The sequence below is a fragment of the Penaeus chinensis genome, chromosome 33 (assembly GCF_019202785.1).
Source record: "Penaeus chinensis breed Huanghai No. 1 chromosome 33, ASM1920278v2, whole genome shotgun sequence".
Taxonomy (NCBI): Eukaryota; Metazoa; Arthropoda; class Malacostraca; order Decapoda; family Penaeidae; genus Penaeus; species Penaeus chinensis.
In genome coordinates this window covers 8,026,588-8,044,087 of record NC_061851.1, presented here as the reverse complement: position 1 = coordinate 8,044,087, position 17,500 = coordinate 8,026,588, and the positions used below count along the sequence as shown (strand labels likewise).

The following is a 17,500-nucleotide window of genomic DNA, read 5'->3' as shown; positions in this document are numbered from 1 at the left end:
GCTGTATTGCTGTAATAATCATAATCAGTATATCAACTACACTACTGTCGCTCTTTGGGCTCCTGCTGGAGATTGTTGGTCCAAGGGAGCCCCTCGCAATTCAACCGCTTATTTTGCTTTCCTTTCTCGTAACCTATTACTCCTACTACCCCTTTTTTCTACCATCCCTGTCCCTTAAATTTAACACACACACACACACACACACACACACACACACACACACACACACACACACACACACACATATATACGCATATACATACACACACACACACACACACACACACACACACACACACACACACACACACACACATATATATATATATACACACACACCCACCCACCCACCCACCCACACAAAAGCATTATATATATATATATATATATATGTATATATATGTATATATGTATATCCATATATACATATATATGCACACGCACGTATATATGCATATATGTGCATATACATATAAATCTATACATATATATGTATGTATATACATGTATGTGTATATATAATATATATATACACACATATCTGCATATATATACATGCACATACATATATACATACTCATACATACCCACAGACGCGTTTATGTAAATATGTAAATATGTATATATGTATGTGTATATATATGTATGTATATATATGCGCAAATACATATATGTGTATACATATATGTATGTGTATATATAGATATAGATATACAGATATATATTTAAATGTGTGCGTGTGCGTTTGCATGCATTTATCAATATATGTATATGTGTATAAATGTATGTATATATATACATATACATATATCTTTACACACGCACACACATACATATATATATATAAACACTGCAAAAGCATGATGGACCTCTCCTCCTTCCGTAATGAAGCTCGACCACCGCTCCAACCCCCCCCCCCCCCCCCCTCTTCCGCTGCAGCGACAGCCCCGAGAGAAAGAACGTTCTCCTCTGAGCGTCGCCGCTAATGGAGGTAATGAAGCGGTAATGATGTTTGATCTGGACACACAGCATCACCTTTTACACTTAAGCTTGAGTGTCGTTAACGGCTCTGTGTCAGACCCTTTGTTTTTTTTGAAGTGGGTAGGCACGCGCTGCAGCCTACTGGAGGGCGATGAAAATTAGAGCATTTCGAGTTTTTAAAGATAAGAAATACTGTTTTTGTTTTTGTTTTTTTTTATTCTGTGATCGAGAAGTAAAGTATTACAAGAATTGGATAATTTTCGGAATCTGAATTATAGTTCTTCTCAGGAAGAGAGTATTCCGATGTTTTTCTTTGTACTTTTTCATCTAATATATACGTGTTAAAGAGAGGTTTCAACACGCCAATCCAAAAGTACAAGCTCAAATTTCCAGGTTATGTAATTATGCTGGAGATTCCGACTCGTATCTTGATAAATCCTCTTGAAAATGATGACGATGACGATGACGATGGTGGTGGTGGTGATGATGATGATGATGATGATCACCATGATGATGATGATGATGATGATGATGATGATGATGATGATGATGATGATGATGGTGGTGGTGATGGTGGTGGTGATGATGATGATGATAATGATGATGATGATGATGATGATGATGATGATGATGATGGCGATGATGATGGTAATGATTTACAATAGCAATAATGGTAATGATAAAAAATGAAAGTGATAACAACAGTGATGATAATGATAATAACAATGTTGGGAACAAATCTATATTCGCAAACAACTGTTCAAACTTAAACAATGATGAACAACACTGCTCATACAGATAAGAACTATAACACTGCCAATACAAAATAACTAAAACGAGCAACGGCACCTCTAACAAACCCCGCCCCCCCTTCAACGAACAACGAACACCACCAGCGTTGACGGCGACAAAACACCGCAAACAGCATTAGCAACTTCAAGTAGGTTGTTTTCCACTTCAAGGACTATACGCGATGCAAAGGCTTTCGAAGGAACAAGGAAGGAGGTGGAGGCGGGTTGGAGGTGGACTGGAGGTGGAGGCGGGTTGGAGGTGGGCTGGAGGTGGGTTGAGGGTGGGGACAGAAGGTGGGGTTAGGAGTGGTCTGTGAGCGGGATAGGTGAGCGGGATAGGGTGGGCAAAGGTAAGGATGGAAGTGGGCTGAAGGTGGGCTAAGGGGGAGGAGAGCAGAGGGCATATTAAGAGCAGTTCGTGGGTGGGGTGGACGCGGGTGTAGGGAGGAAAGAGGGAGGGATGAGGATGGGCCGAGGGTGGTCTGGAGGCGGACTTGGCATGGGCTGAGGGTGGGCGACAGGGTGGGCGACAGGGTGGACGTAGAGTGGTCTAGGGGTGGGGACAAAAGGTGGACGGAGGGTGACCTCGGGATAGGGACAGTGATGGTGTTCTCTAAGAGAGTATAGGGTGGTAGGTGGTGGGCTGAGGGTGGGCTGAATGTGAGTGCAGATGGCGGAGGGTGGGCACAGGGTGGTGTTTCCTAAGGCAGGTGGTGGGCTGGAGGAGCCTGTAAGTGGGCTGACTGTGGGAACGGTGTGGGTTTGGGGTGGGTCGTGTGCGGAGGGTTGCGGTAAACAAACGTCTGGGACCACGGCTAAACATGGCGGTTCGACGCAACACACTGTCAACACCTTTACGTCTCCACATCATTACGTTCTTCCCGAGGCTGTGTGCTTCTCTTTCTTCATTATCTTCATTTTCCGTTTCTTGTTTTCTATTTGTGTCTGTTCTTCGTGATGTTCTTATAGTGCAGCTGTTACTATGCTCATATTACCTTGCTCTATCATCTTGGTTTTCATTTCCTTCATTTATGTCAGTTCCTCCTGATATTACAATTATTTATGATACTGTTACCGCTGTTGTTTTATGTTGGTATTATCAGTAATCCTAGTTTTCAACATACACTTACTTTTTAAACAATTTCTTCTCTTTTTTTTTATTTTTGCTTCATATTGCAGCATCAACATTATTCCCGTAATATTCCAATGATGCTTAAATGTCACAGTTAAACTTTCTTTCATTTTTATTTCAATATGGAACAAAGCGAGAGAAAATGAAAATAAACAAGCAAATAATACAGAATGAAAAGATAAAAAAAAAAAAAATGAAAAATATACAAAAAATCACGAAAAATGGACGAAAACATAAAAAAAAAACATTACAGTCGGTACTTTGATCCATCATTCCCGGAGACATAATGATGATATTATCCTCCACTTTTCTCACCTCCCTCGGCCCCTTCTTCCCCTCCCCCTCCTCCCCCGACACAGACTGACAGACCTTGTTAACGAAAAAAAGAAGAAAAAATCGAGTAAAGTCAAGGGATTGCAACACGTGTTTATACCAAAGGTAAACAGGTGTATCAAAGATGAAACCTGACAGACCAACCTGTACCACACATGCGAACGCGCTACCGAAAGATTGGTACGCAGTCTGGCCCTATGCCCTCTCCGCCATCACCTGGTTGGCAACTGGTGCGGTCCAGTGCAGTGTGTGGTGAGATTTGGTGAACCTTGGCTGCTGTGGAGCTAATGCCATTGCGGTAGAGGCGGCGAGATGAAACGCAGACACGCACGCACGCATGGACACACACAGACACAGGCGAATCACATGAATCACATTCAGAAACTCACAGACGGTCACTCACATACATATACGCATTCGCTCGTATGTAAGAATAGCATACGCAAAGAGAGAGTGAGAGAAAGAATTCGAGAATAAATGCAAAGACAGAAATGAAAAGAGAGTATGCACTATACATAAATGTATATGAATAATTGAGTGAATACATGCATGCTTGTCTTCACATACTTGTCTGCATGTGCATGAGTGAGTGGAGATTGTTTATGTATGTCTATACGTGCGTGGGTGCGTGCTTGTGTACCTTGAGGTGTGTGTCCATCAAGAGCACTTCATTAGCCCTTAGCAGGGTGCTGTGTTTACCCCCAAGAGGGCTGGGGTGTCAACGTTACCCTGAACCCCCTGCCCCTCCCGAGAGCCCCTTCCCCTTCAACTGCCTGCTCCCCTTCCCTCTCCCCCTTCCCCTCCCCTTCTCCCGCCCCACTTCTCCTCCTCACCAGGAACACTCTCCATCTCCTCGCCCTCCTTACACTAACTATTTACCTTGTTTTACGAACCCACACAAACACTAGACAAATGCCAAACCCTCGCAGTCGCCGGATCGTCAAGGTTCCCACATTCCTCCTCTTCTTCACATCTAGCCACTTACGGTCCAGAGAAAATGATTCGTATTCGAATACAGCAACAGTTAAGATCGACATTAGCAACATCAATCACGGCAAAATCAAATTACAATAAAGTCTACAGACTAATCCTACCCAAGCACTAGAGCATGTGAGAGAAGCGGTTCTTGATCGGATCGAAGATATATTATATCAACGATATCGTTAGCTCTGATTAAAAAAAAATTAAATCTCTCAGGTTCGATGTCTCATTATCCATTCAATAATAAACAGCATGTCCAGGTTTATTAATGGTTTGATGTTAACATGCACATTATATACTGTATATATTTACACAAAAATGAGTAATGAGAAACGGAACTTACTCTAGATATGTGAATAAAAAATCGTTATGTCGAGGAAATAAAGTCCTTCATACTATCTGGTTATCTTAAGAAGGAAGTATCCATATGCACGGATCCTTTTTTCTCCTCGTCGTTTTTCCTCTCGGAGACCCAAAGAGCTCTCTTCTACCCTGCGCTAAAACTTCCTTCTTGCAACAAAATGCGATGCAGACTTTCAATACATGCTTAATGTTGCGAAAATCTCTCAGCGTGGATATTATCTTAGCGCAGACTCGCCTATCCTCTCACGAGCAAATTTCAAAATACATTTTCAGACACTCTCACAAATCTAAGAACATACAAAAGAAACTGTCTTTCCTTCTCACAGATCTTCCTCATCTCAGCGAAGGTACAACTAAGCCTTGACAATCAGGTAGCTCCGTAATCCCAGCTTATCCATGCTCAAATGCTAGACACTGTGAGCAGATACCCGTGCACGTCTTACACTGTGAGATGATCATTACCTAATATTAAACACATAAGGATAAAAAAAGTCGTTTTCATTTTTTTCTGTCGAATGAAGTGGATAGAAGATTAGAACCCTCGACTTTCAAATCTAAATCATTTGCAAAAAAGAAAGAAATAAAATGCTACCATGATATCCCTATTGTATATTAGACTAGGCTTTCAGGTTAAAAAGACTAATATGCATCGAGAAATGATGATAGTAAGTGATGATAATGATAACAATAATGATTATTTTTATGACCATTATTATCAGCATGGTTATAACGTACAGTTTCTTGTCATCACCATCATCATTAGCATTTTTGCTACCAACACTATGATCATTATCATCATCTTAACTTACTCTTGCTTTTAGCAGTAGCTGTAGTAACACTAGAAGCAACAGAGTAATAACAAACAGCAATTATGAGGATAAGCATGATAATGCCATTAGGGGTAATAACAATATCATGATCGTCATCATCATTACCGATATCATTAACACCAATGCCTACATTACAACCACCGCCCATTCACAGCCCCAACCACTCACGCCCAATCGACAGGCTTCGCCCCCCCCCCCCCCCCCATTAAAACAAGCCCCCCAACACACTACGAGACAGAGATACTTACGGCTCAGCACACACGCATTCCACCTCACTAAGTCCCATTATCAGGTATAAGTCCGGCGCCCTACGAAGCTACTCACCTGTGAAATTTGGGCCCGCCTCGCCCCCTCGCCCCCTCCCCCCCTCAACGCTTATCCTTATCCAACACGCCCTTCGGAGACTTATCCTTCTTTCCTTTCTTCTTCTTCTGGCTTGCTGCTTCTCCGTTCTCTCTCTCGTCCACTCCCTTTGGTACTTGCATTTCTTCAGATCTCATTCGTATCCACCCTGCCTTGGCCTGTAGTTACTGTTAAAACATATTTTCATGATCTTTTTATCTAATCTCTCTCTCTCTCTCTCTCTCTCTCTCTCTCTCTCTCTCTCTCTCTCTCTCTCTCTCTCTCTCTCTCTCTCTCTCTCCCATATATACATGAACATAAATGATTAAATAAATCAGCAAAAAACGAATATATATGGACATATATCACATCCATATCTTATCTATTTGTCTATCCACCTATCTATCTACATACATTCAGTGTCATTATCTCTCTTCTTCCACGGCGAAGGCAAAGTGATCTCAATTTGGCGTCCCTGATCGCATGTCCTGAATCGCCCTCTGATGCAATGCTTCCCCTTCCCACTGGGAGCTGAGTCTTATCCCTTCTTATCACTCTCCCCTTTCCTTTCACCCTTCTCCATCACCGGCTCACCCTTTTTTTTATCGCCTCTACCTCCCTTCCGACCCATTGTGCGAATTGAATGCCCGGCTTGTATCAATTCTCCCTCGTATGTTGGTGTGCGTGTCTTCGCTGTCAATTCACTGGAGTGGGTTGCTGTCCGCTTGCTTGATTGCTTGTCTCTTTCAATACCTGATTGTGTGATTGTTTGCCTCTTTTGAGTCCCCGGCTTGTTTGTCTGTTTGCCTCGCTGTATATTTGCTTGCTGACTATTTGCCTGCTTGCCCGCATGACTGCTTGCCTTCGTGTCTACATGTCTGTCTCCTGTCGACGACTACGAACCTGTTAACACGATCGTAATTACAGATATTTTACAGCCCACTCAAGGAAACCCAAAATTTGCGACGGCTAGATCTCCCATCTTCTTAAACTGGCAGTGGAAGGAAACGGTTAGTGTCTGAGGCGAACCGAAGGATAATGAAGCGGCAAGAAGCACCACTAACTGTGTAGCAACGAGAGCAGAGGGAAGTGAACAGTATGTTTTGCGCGACAGGGATGGTTGCATATTTGCCTGCCGCCTTTTGTTATGCTCGGCTTCAGGGGTGTCATCATATTGTCATGTTATCTACGGCATTTTCGCCGTTCGTGTTATGGTGTTTGTTGTTACAACGGACTATATTTTTGAGGATGGGAAACATTTCAACGGCGTTCAAGCTCTTCTTTTCTTTCACTTTTTATATATTTTATTTTATTTTATTTTTTTATATACTTTTTCAGGGTGATCATATTCGACCGTTCATCATAGCGAAGGACTCTGCTCTCGCCACTCTTGATGAATCAGTCTTTCGCGGAGGATTCCCTTCCACCTTCTCTCAACATCAAGCATCCTTTTATGCGTTTTCGTTATAAATCGTCCGTTCTCTTCTCAACACTTCTTCCAATGCTTAAGTCTCGAATACCCCCCCCCCCCCCACCCCGACACATAAAAAAAATCTCGCCCTCTCTTAACCCCCGCGCTCCATGAATCACCACCTCTGCCATCACCACGGCTCATCACTCTTTCCATCACCACAACTCACCACTCCCGCCGCGCCGCCCCCACGACTGCGCCCCCCCGTGAATCACCACTCCCTTCCTTCCGTCGACGCCGCGGACTCTCCCCCGTCGCACCCTGGCATTGTCTGCCAACTCATCTGCATGCGAGCGTCGTCCTTAGAGTGTCGTCGTCTTCGCTTCCCGACGGCGGCTCTTGCGTCGGGGGTCTTCCTCGTTCCCTCCTTTTTTCTCACTCTTCTCTCTCTCTCTCTCGTTCATTTTTTCTCTCTCCCTCCCTCCTTACCTCTCCCTCTCTCTCGTTCTCCATCTTTTCAAATTTTGGCGAGAAATTCCGACTTGTCCAGGTGTGTCTCATCGGCCGGTCGCCCCCCCCCTCTCCCCCCGCTCGTTCGATCATACGTCATATCTCTTCGCGCGTCTTGAAACCGCTTAATAATATTAGCATAATGTTCAGGGGATGAGGCTTTGAGTGCGCGAGGGTTTGATAAACGGGACGGCTAAAGATGCGACCGAACTGGCTTTAACTTGCGGCAGCGTGCAAGAACATCCTTTCAATCTTTTCCGAGTCCTTGGCGGTGTGGCTTTAATAATCATACGAGATACTATATTGCATTACGATCTTTGCGTCAATCATCAACTGTGCCGAGAATTGGCTAAGATAAAAGTCGGGGCATTCCAACGCGCCTATTCCGAAAATTAAACCATACTCTCTAAACCCTTGAATGAGTTTCAGGTTTCAGTGAAACCGTGTGAATAACGCGTAGACTAAACACTGCAGGACAGAAGAGCAAGTGTTGATTTGACCGCTGACCTGTTACGAGATGCCGGCATACGGTTTCTCAACATTTTACTGGCGTTACTCTATGTCTTTCCCTTCCTAGCTATATATCTCATCCTTCTCCCTGCTACCTTCTCTTCAGAATATCATCAAATTTGAGATCACTTCTTTGAGAGATAGATAGATAGATGGATAGAGAGAAGTAAAAATGATAATCTGCATGTTATTTACACAGAACTCTTATCTTAAACACATCCATCTTTTGAGGATGCGCGCCATACTTCCTCCTCTTCCGCCCTTCCTTTCGCGAATATTTTGTTGCTAGGCACCCTTACTCTTATAAGGGCAAAAACACAGAAAGAAAGAAAAAAAAAAAAAAAGAAAGGGAGGTGAGAGGCAAGAAAATAATCTCATGAACTCGCAAAAAGATGAAAATGAAAATGAACAAATACAAGATCTTAACATTCACGAGGTTAACTAAAGGGGTTAAATCAAAAGATTGAGCCGAATGGTCTATTCCTCACACACGAAAACCAGTCCAATACCATTCCCTCCGCAACATACAACCCAATATTAAAATATCATCCTACATATCATGATCCCCTTCACTTATTATCTGACACCACACCGACTGGCGATTACCGGGCTTGCCATACGCTTTCCTTCGCATCCTGTAGGCAGAACACCATTTCGTCATCGGACTGTCACCTTCGCTTCGTCACCTTGAAATCGACAGCATGAAATCTCACACAAATACGTAACCTTGAACTCTCGATGCCTGAAGCTAACGCCAACTCGGAAAAGGAAGGGAAGGAGAGGAAGATAGAAGGAAGAGGGAGGAGAATAGGAAGGAGAATAGAAGGTTGGAGAAAAAATAGAAGAGAGGAGGAAGGATAGGTTGGAGAGAGGAGAGGAAGAGGATGACAGGAAAATATAAAAAAAAAGATAAGCAAGAGGGAGGAGGGAGAGATGAGGATAAAAATAAGGAAGGAACGATAAATGCAAAAGGGAGGGAGGAGGGAGTATAACAAAAGCAAAGACAGACAGACAGACAAGACAAAAAAGTGCAAAATAGAGAAACAAGTACAATCTGTAATTAAAAGACAAACCGATGCCCAGAAATACACAAACTTACAACACACCACACATAGAAGAAGAACCAACCGAGCTATACCCCATTAGAACCTCTGCCTACCAAACACCAATCCAGCAAAAAAATTGCTCACATTTCAACATCGAAATCACAAGCGTAAAACCAAAGGGACAAGTCGACGCGCGAGCAGGCCGAAGACACACCGGCTTCTGTGGTTCTTGAGGTTAAAGAAGTGAGACAAAGACACGCCGAGGAAACCCGAGTGACACGTGAGGACTGAGGCGCTGAGTGCAAGATGTTATGTAAGTAAGGTTTTACAGAAATTATGCGTAATGAAGTGCTTGTATATTGCGGTAAAGCGAGAGTTTGATGCGAAACTTGAGAAGACGAAGAAGAGAAGAAAGAACAGCGAGCGAGATAAATAATGATATTCAGTTGCAAGATACAAAGTAATGCGGAAGCGAGAGCAAACACTGGAAGACAAAGCCATCGGATAAAAAGTAAATAACGATTTTGAAGAAAGCAGCGCCAATACCAACAATATCAATACAATAATAATAATAATAATAATGATAATAATAATAATAATAATAATAATAATAATAATGATAATAATAATAATAAAGATAAGTGAATTAATAATAATATTAATGATAATAGAATTAATAATAATAATAATAATAATAATAATATTAATGATGATGATGATGATGATAATAATAATAATAATAATAATAATAATAACAACAATAAAGCACCAGCGGTATTTAGTTCAAATACAATAATAATAAAAAAAACATTCGGTCTCCGAATACAACACAACGAACTGCAAACAAACAACGAAGGTGCTTGGAATTCCGTGTTCAACTTCGCTACCTTTTCCCCGTCTGCCACTTGCAAACGCCCCCAAAGTGATTGTTTAACTTGCCGATTTTGTGATACCTGAAATTTGCTTACGATTATCCTGGTAGAGCATTTGTAACCCGTAAAATCTGCCTTTCGTTCCAGCCTTTGGTATCTAATCATTCGAGAGTATTGTGCATTCGGTGATTATTTCGACACTAAACAACTGCTCTTGCTTGTTTGCGTTGCGTTGCGTTTTAGTCAGAATGCGCTCCGTAACTATGGCAAATAACATTACAATAAGTAATATAATTAATCCCACAAGAGAACAGCGCGCTACATAACCATTCTGACTATTTTAAAAGTGCTATAGTTTACCCGCAATGCTATGCTTCACATTTTCTTTGGTCAAATATTTTTTTTCGTTTTCTTTTTACCTGTATTTTCCCCATTTTCTGCTACACTATTTCCATGATTCTAGTAAAATATAATGGTCCCCGAAATACTTTTTTTTAGTTTGGTTTAACTTGTTGTAACTATGAGATTCCTTTATAAATAATATTAATGTAAACACATGAATAACAGTACCGTATATAAAACATATAGCTCTATATAACTAATTAAAATATGAACAAAAATAATTTGCTAAAGAATACCAGTCTAGAAAAATATATTTGAAGGAATGTGACCGTATACTGTAATTAGAACAAGCCAAGTACCATAAAATACATAGAAATGAGAGTCGTTATCTTAAAAAGTGGCTGATGAAATGGCAAATAAGGTAGATGGAGAGATACAGATAAACCATAAAGTAGAAGCACTAAAAAAAGAAACAACAAGATCCTAAAATGTAACATAAAAAAATAATAACACAAGTATATTAAGAAATTGAAAAGAAAGAAAAAAAGGAAAAAAAAATATATGTACATAACATATAAGCAACAATAACAATAGCATAACAATGCAGATAAAAAAATATAGTAATTATAATAACAATAATAATAATAATAATAATAATAGCAGTAGTAGTAGTAATGATGATGATCATCATAGTAATAATAATAATAATAATAATAATAATAATAATAATAATAATAAATAATAACAACACTAATAAGAATCATTATTATGATGATGATGATAATTATGATAATAATAATAATAATAACAATGATAATAATAATAATAATAGTAATAACAACAATAATAATAATCAATCATTGTTATTATGATCATGATAATAATAATAATAATAATAATAATAATAATAATAAATAATTACAACACTAATAAGAATCATTATTATGATGATGATGATAATTATGATAATAATAATAATAATAACAATGATAATAATAATAATAATAGTAATAACAACAATAATAATAATCAATCATTGTTATTATGATCATGATAATAATAATAATAATAATAATAATAATAATAATAATAATAATAATAAATAATTACAACACTAATAAGAATCATTATTATGATGATGATGATAATTATGATAATAATAATAATAATAACAATGATAATAATAATAATAATAGTAATAACAACAATAATAATAATCAATCATTGTTATTATGATCATGATAATAATAATAATAATAATAATAATAATAATAATAATAATAATAATAACAACAACAATGGTAATAGTAATAGCAGTAGTTACAATATTACTAACAATGAATAATTACAATAACAATGATAGCAATAATACAGATATAGATGTAGATGTAGATATAGATATAGATATAGATATACATATACATATAAATACATATATACATATATATATACTGGGAAGGGAACTGGGAACGGGGGAAGGGGGAAGGGGTGGCATGGGCGAGACGGCACTCCAGCGATGACACGCGCCCAAACCGATTCTATACGCGTTTCCTCATTTTTCCCGTCTAACTCTTTCTCATCTTCCGCTTATATTTATCTATATTTCTCTCTCCTACGTCTTCTGCCAGACTCCTCATCTCGTGGAGCACCTCGAGGTCATGCACTAAAGCCAAAGACTAATTTCAAGTATTCACCTTTTCTTTTAGTCATCACAGGGGTGCGCCAGGATTTGTGACTGAAGCTAATGCAACTAAAATAAAAATAAGGTTCCATTCTTGAAAAAAAAAAAGAAAAATATCGAGTGAATTCCTTTCTTAAAGAAAACATCGATCTTAAACAGAATTAACGTTTTTTTTTTTTATCCCAGGAGAGAAAAAAGTCGTACATTAAAATGCTGAAAAAACTAGGCTTCATTCATAATAAAATACAGATACAAAAAAAAAGGTGTGTAACCGTAATCGTATGCTAAAAAACCTTGGAGGGATTGACCTGGAATAAAGACCAGATCATCAGATTTCAATCTAGACTTTTATGGCCTAATTTGAATAATGTAGACGATGTAGGGCTTGTGAAAACCAGCTGGGTCCATCAGGCCTTGTAGAAACTAAGGTGTGATTAGTAACGAATCAGTGATGGACGAGAAAAGACGAAGAGGGGGAGTAGAGGTAGAGGTCGAATGGGGTATATAAGGTAGAAAGAAAAAACAGGGTGATCGGAAGAAGCTAGACCAACATAAACAAAATAAGTGATAAATAAATACATAGATAAATGTATAATCACCAAGGAAAAGAAAACAGGACGAACTCCCCTTTCCTCTCTTTTCCTCCCCTCCCCTCATTCCCTCCTTCCTTCCATTTCCTTCCTTTCTTCATTATGAAGGCAGAGAGAGAGAGAGAGAGAGAGAGAGAGAGAGAGAGAGAGAGAGAGAGAGAGAGAGAGAGAGAGAGAGAGAGAGAGAGAGAGACAGAAAATTAAAGAATAAAAGTTAGAAAAAAAAAACACACAGACCACATAGGCCAAGAAATAAACAAGCCGGCCAAGAGGAGGGCCATGAAAGAAGGACCACCGTAAAGAATGGCGGAGACAGGCCAGGAGGATTTACCGGGCGGGGGATTACAGATGAAGACCCGTCACTTGGATCTTTCACGCGACACCAACCTCGCCCTACCTTTGTCGGCGGCTCGAGGAGGCTGGGGAGGCGGGGTGGGGAGGAGAGGGGATGGATGCGGAAAGATGGGGAAGGAGGGAAGAGGAGGGAAGTAGAGGGAAGAGGAGGGAAGAGGAGGGAAGTAGAGGGAAGAGAAGGGAAGTGGAAGGGGAGGGAAGAAAAAAAGAAGAGAAGGAAGGGGGTAAGGGGAAAAAAGGAAGGAAATGGAAGGAAGGAGGCAAGGAGGGGAGGGGAGGAAAAGATAGGAAAGGGGAGGGAAGGAAGGAAGGAAGGAGAAAGAAAGAAAGAGAAATAGAGAGAGAGAATCAGAAAATTATTACAACTAGCCAGAACTTTAAAACACTATGCTCATTCAAAGACAAATTTTGAAGTAAGTAATAGTAATAGTAATAATACTAATAATGATGGCAATAACAACAAGAACAATAACACTCTACTATTCCTGCAAATAGAAAGACAATATTGATGATTTAGATGATGATAATAACAACAATAATAATAACAACAGCAATAATAATAGACTACTACTAATAATAATAATTAGAAGACAATAATGATGATTATGATAAAAAGTAACAATAAAAAGGATAACAATACTAATAGTAATAGCAATAAAAACAATAACTATAGTAATAATAATGATGATGATGATAATAATAAGTGTAATAATAATAATAATAATAATAATAATAATAATAATAATAATAATAACAATAATAATAATAATAACAACAGCAATAATAACAATAACAATGTCAATAATAACAACAATAATAGATAATAATATTAATCATTATTATCATTATTATATTAACTGTAATAATAATGCTACTGCTAATAATAACAGCAACAACAACAATAATAAAAGATAGTAATGATAACAACAACACCAATAACAGTACTACTACTAATAATAACAATAATGATGATAATAATAATAATAATTAATAAATAAAAAATAAAAACAATGACAACAATAATAAGAATAACAATAATAATGATAAGGATAACAATAACGATAATAATAAAGACAACAATAAGAACAGTAATGACAATAATAGTAATAATAAAAAAGCATGATCATAATCAGAATACCAATGATACCATCCACAAACAGACACGCTAGATGACGAATAAATAACCAGGTGTCAATAGCCTTAACGTCTTCGGGTTAACACACTGTGGCATGTAAAACACGGCACACCTGATAACACACGTTTAGTCCGACAAGGGCGTGGAACCGTCGCTCCTGATTGGCCAGTGGGCGGACAATGGGAAACCTGTAAGATTCACGGGGACTCATCGCCCACGGGTAACGCACAAATGCACACGAGCGTTGATACATACATTGGTAGATATGCATATGTACAGATAGGGTGATGCGGGTACAGATACATATATATAGATACGAAGAGAGCAAGAAAACAACAACTATAGATACGTAGAAAGTAAAAACAAAGATACGTAGAAAAAAAAAAAACAGATACGTAGATACACACGATACATACGCACAAGACACACACATACGGTGATACACAGACGGCACATATACACAGGTGTATACAGAAATACACACAAACAACCATACATAAATTGCATACCAATACACACGGACTTACACACGCACACAGCACACACACACACACACACACACACACACACACACACACACAAGGACACGCCCACCCACCAACAGAGCCAGACTCCCCACGCCTGCGACCACCACCTTATATAGCATCAAGTTAATTTCCACAGTTAAAGACACGCGTATGTTAACCTCCATCCATTGCGGCTTTTAAAACACGATTATCCATACAGCTTGACGGCGAGAGGTTAATCTATTCTCCCTGGCGTAGAGGGCGAGCGCTGGGTGAAAGGACAAGAAATCATCGTAAGAACTAAATCAAAATTGCGTTTTTTTTCCCCCTAGCGATGAGGGAGTCTGTGTTTGCTGCTGTCTGGAGCTACTGACTGTGGTGATGAATATGTATGTATGGTTGTGAGTGTGCAAGTATACTGTGATATGGTATGTAATATCAAATATTCATATATATATAAATATATATATATATATATATATATATATATATATAAATGTTCGCACACCCACACACCCACATATATGGACACATGTATGTAATATATATATACATATATATACATATATATATATATATATATATATATATAAACATATATAGCCCCTTGCCGACGGGTATGACGTGTACGGACGTGCTATGCCCACTGTGAGTACTTGTTTGATTGTTTTTACACATAGATGGCTACACTTGTACTAAGTCACCAATGAGGCAGTTACGAGTACTGCCTGTCTCACCCGTTTACCCTTTTCTGTGATTTACGAAATATTTTACGGTATCTTATTTTGCTGTTACTAATGTTAAAAAAACATTATAATAATCATAATGTTTATAATAAGAATAACACCATCGACATTCATAGCACAAGAAAAAAATACGTTTTTTCCGCCATTTCAAATCAGGTCTACTAATTGACTCCTTTGTGGATAAGCACTAGCAGAGCCATCTATGGGCAGACATTTCACAAAAAATATAGAAAATAGGCACAGCATTTCCCCCATTTTTTGTTCATTTTCCCCGGCGGCATTGGGATATTATATATATATATATATATATATATATATATATATACATATACATATACATGTACATGTACATATACATATACACATATATCATATATATATACATATACATATGTATCATATATATATTATATATATGATATATATATACATATATACCATATATATATCATATATATATCATATATATACATATATATCATATATATATATATATATGTATATGTTCGCACACCCACATACATGCACACATGTATGTAATATATATATATATATATATATATATATATATATATACACACACACACATATATATACATATATATAGATAGATAGATAGATACTGCGAAATGCAAAAAAACGATATAACAGGCAGTCAGTATATTTCATAAGAATTAGATTTTGGACGCTAAAATGATGCCGAAAAACAAACAACGGGACAAGTTCACAACTTCTGCAGGGACTATTATATATATATGCATGATTATGTATACATTTAGTTTAATGTATAGATTATTGAATTATCGTAAATACGTACATACATCACCGTATAATAAAATGTTAATACACAAATGAGATAACAGGACTATAAAAATAAGATTCATTACACTATCCAATTATCTATATACGCAGGCATGTGTGCGTGCGCGTGCGTGGATATGCGTGTTTATCTTTATCTAGTTAATATTACAGAAAAAAAAGCCCATTACACACACACACACACAAAAAAAACAAAAAAAAACGAAAATAATCCTATAAAATTTCGCTTCTAGGGATTACGTAACGCAACCACCTCCCATTCCTCGAACAATGACGCGTTAATAAATACACAGAATCCATCACGTCAGGCAAGGTTAAATGTTGGTACTGGATCTTGTAGAGATGACTAATACCTGCGGTGGAAGTAAAGAAATAAAACAGATAAAAGATAGTGTTCCTGTTCCTATTACTATTACTACTATTACTAATATACTACAACTGCTATCACTAATAATGATGAGAATAATAACAACAACAGTAACAATAGTTATAGTAATAGTGGTAACGATGATTATGATGACGAGGATCACGAGTGATAATAACAACTAGGATAATAATAGCAGTAATGATAGTGCCAATAATACAACAATAGTAGTAGTAGTAATACTAGTAGTACCAGTAGTAATACTACTACTAGTATTAGTATTAGTAGGAGTAATTATAGTAGTAGTAGTGGTTGCAGCAACAGCAGTAGTGGTAGTAACAATGAATAAGAATATGAATAAGGAGAATAATAGTGATGATGATGATGATGATGACCACAGTAACAACAATATATATGCAACAACAATATTATTAATAATAATGATAATATTGATGGTGACGATTAAGATAACAATGCTAATAATTATGATAACAACAACAGCAGCAACAACAATAATAACAAAGATGATATTAATAATGATAATGGCAATAATGATGATAACATCATCATCATCATCATAGCAAAACAACAATAATGTTAATGATAATGTTAGTGAAAATGATGATGTGATGGTAAAATAATGATAATATTAACAAACTAAACAGCAATAATATTGTACTACCAACAACAAAGGAACAGTCAAAATCGCAATGATAGTAATAACACGCAAGAGCAACACCATGCGTTGTAATGACAATGATAATAATCTTTGTAATAATAGCGTCAACAGCAATTCAGACTAAATAATTCAGAATATATTCATTCCGTTCTAACGAATGTTATAAAACTGTAAAGTATTCA

The 17,500-nt window shown here is 37.8% G+C and overlaps 2 protein-coding genes across 4 annotated transcripts in view; both read right to left on the bottom strand.

Moving 5' to 3' along the window:
• Nucleotides 1-3,531, bottom strand: part of LOC125043035 (pollen-specific leucine-rich repeat extensin-like protein 1) — an 11,036-nt gene extending 7,505 nt beyond the window's left edge. Inside the window, exons 1-6 of the mRNA XM_047638987.1 lie at nt 3,454-3,531; nt 3,382-3,403; nt 2,267-2,515; nt 1,952-2,150; nt 1,036-1,122; nt 1-62 (exon numbers count right to left, since the gene is read on the bottom strand). The exon at nt 1-62 is cut by the window's left edge and continues 31 nt beyond it. Of these exons, the coding sequence (XP_047494943.1) occupies nt 1-62; nt 1,036-1,122; nt 1,952-2,150; nt 2,267-2,515; nt 3,382-3,403; nt 3,454-3,531 (697 nt within the window). The remainder of the gene's footprint in view (nt 63-1,035; nt 1,123-1,951; nt 2,151-2,266; nt 2,516-3,381; nt 3,404-3,453) is intronic.
• The window catches only part of LOC125043141 (protein Wnt-5b-like), a 657,155-nt gene that overhangs the window by 119,536 nt on the left and 520,119 nt on the right, over nt 1-17,500 (bottom strand). The window lies entirely within an intron of this gene.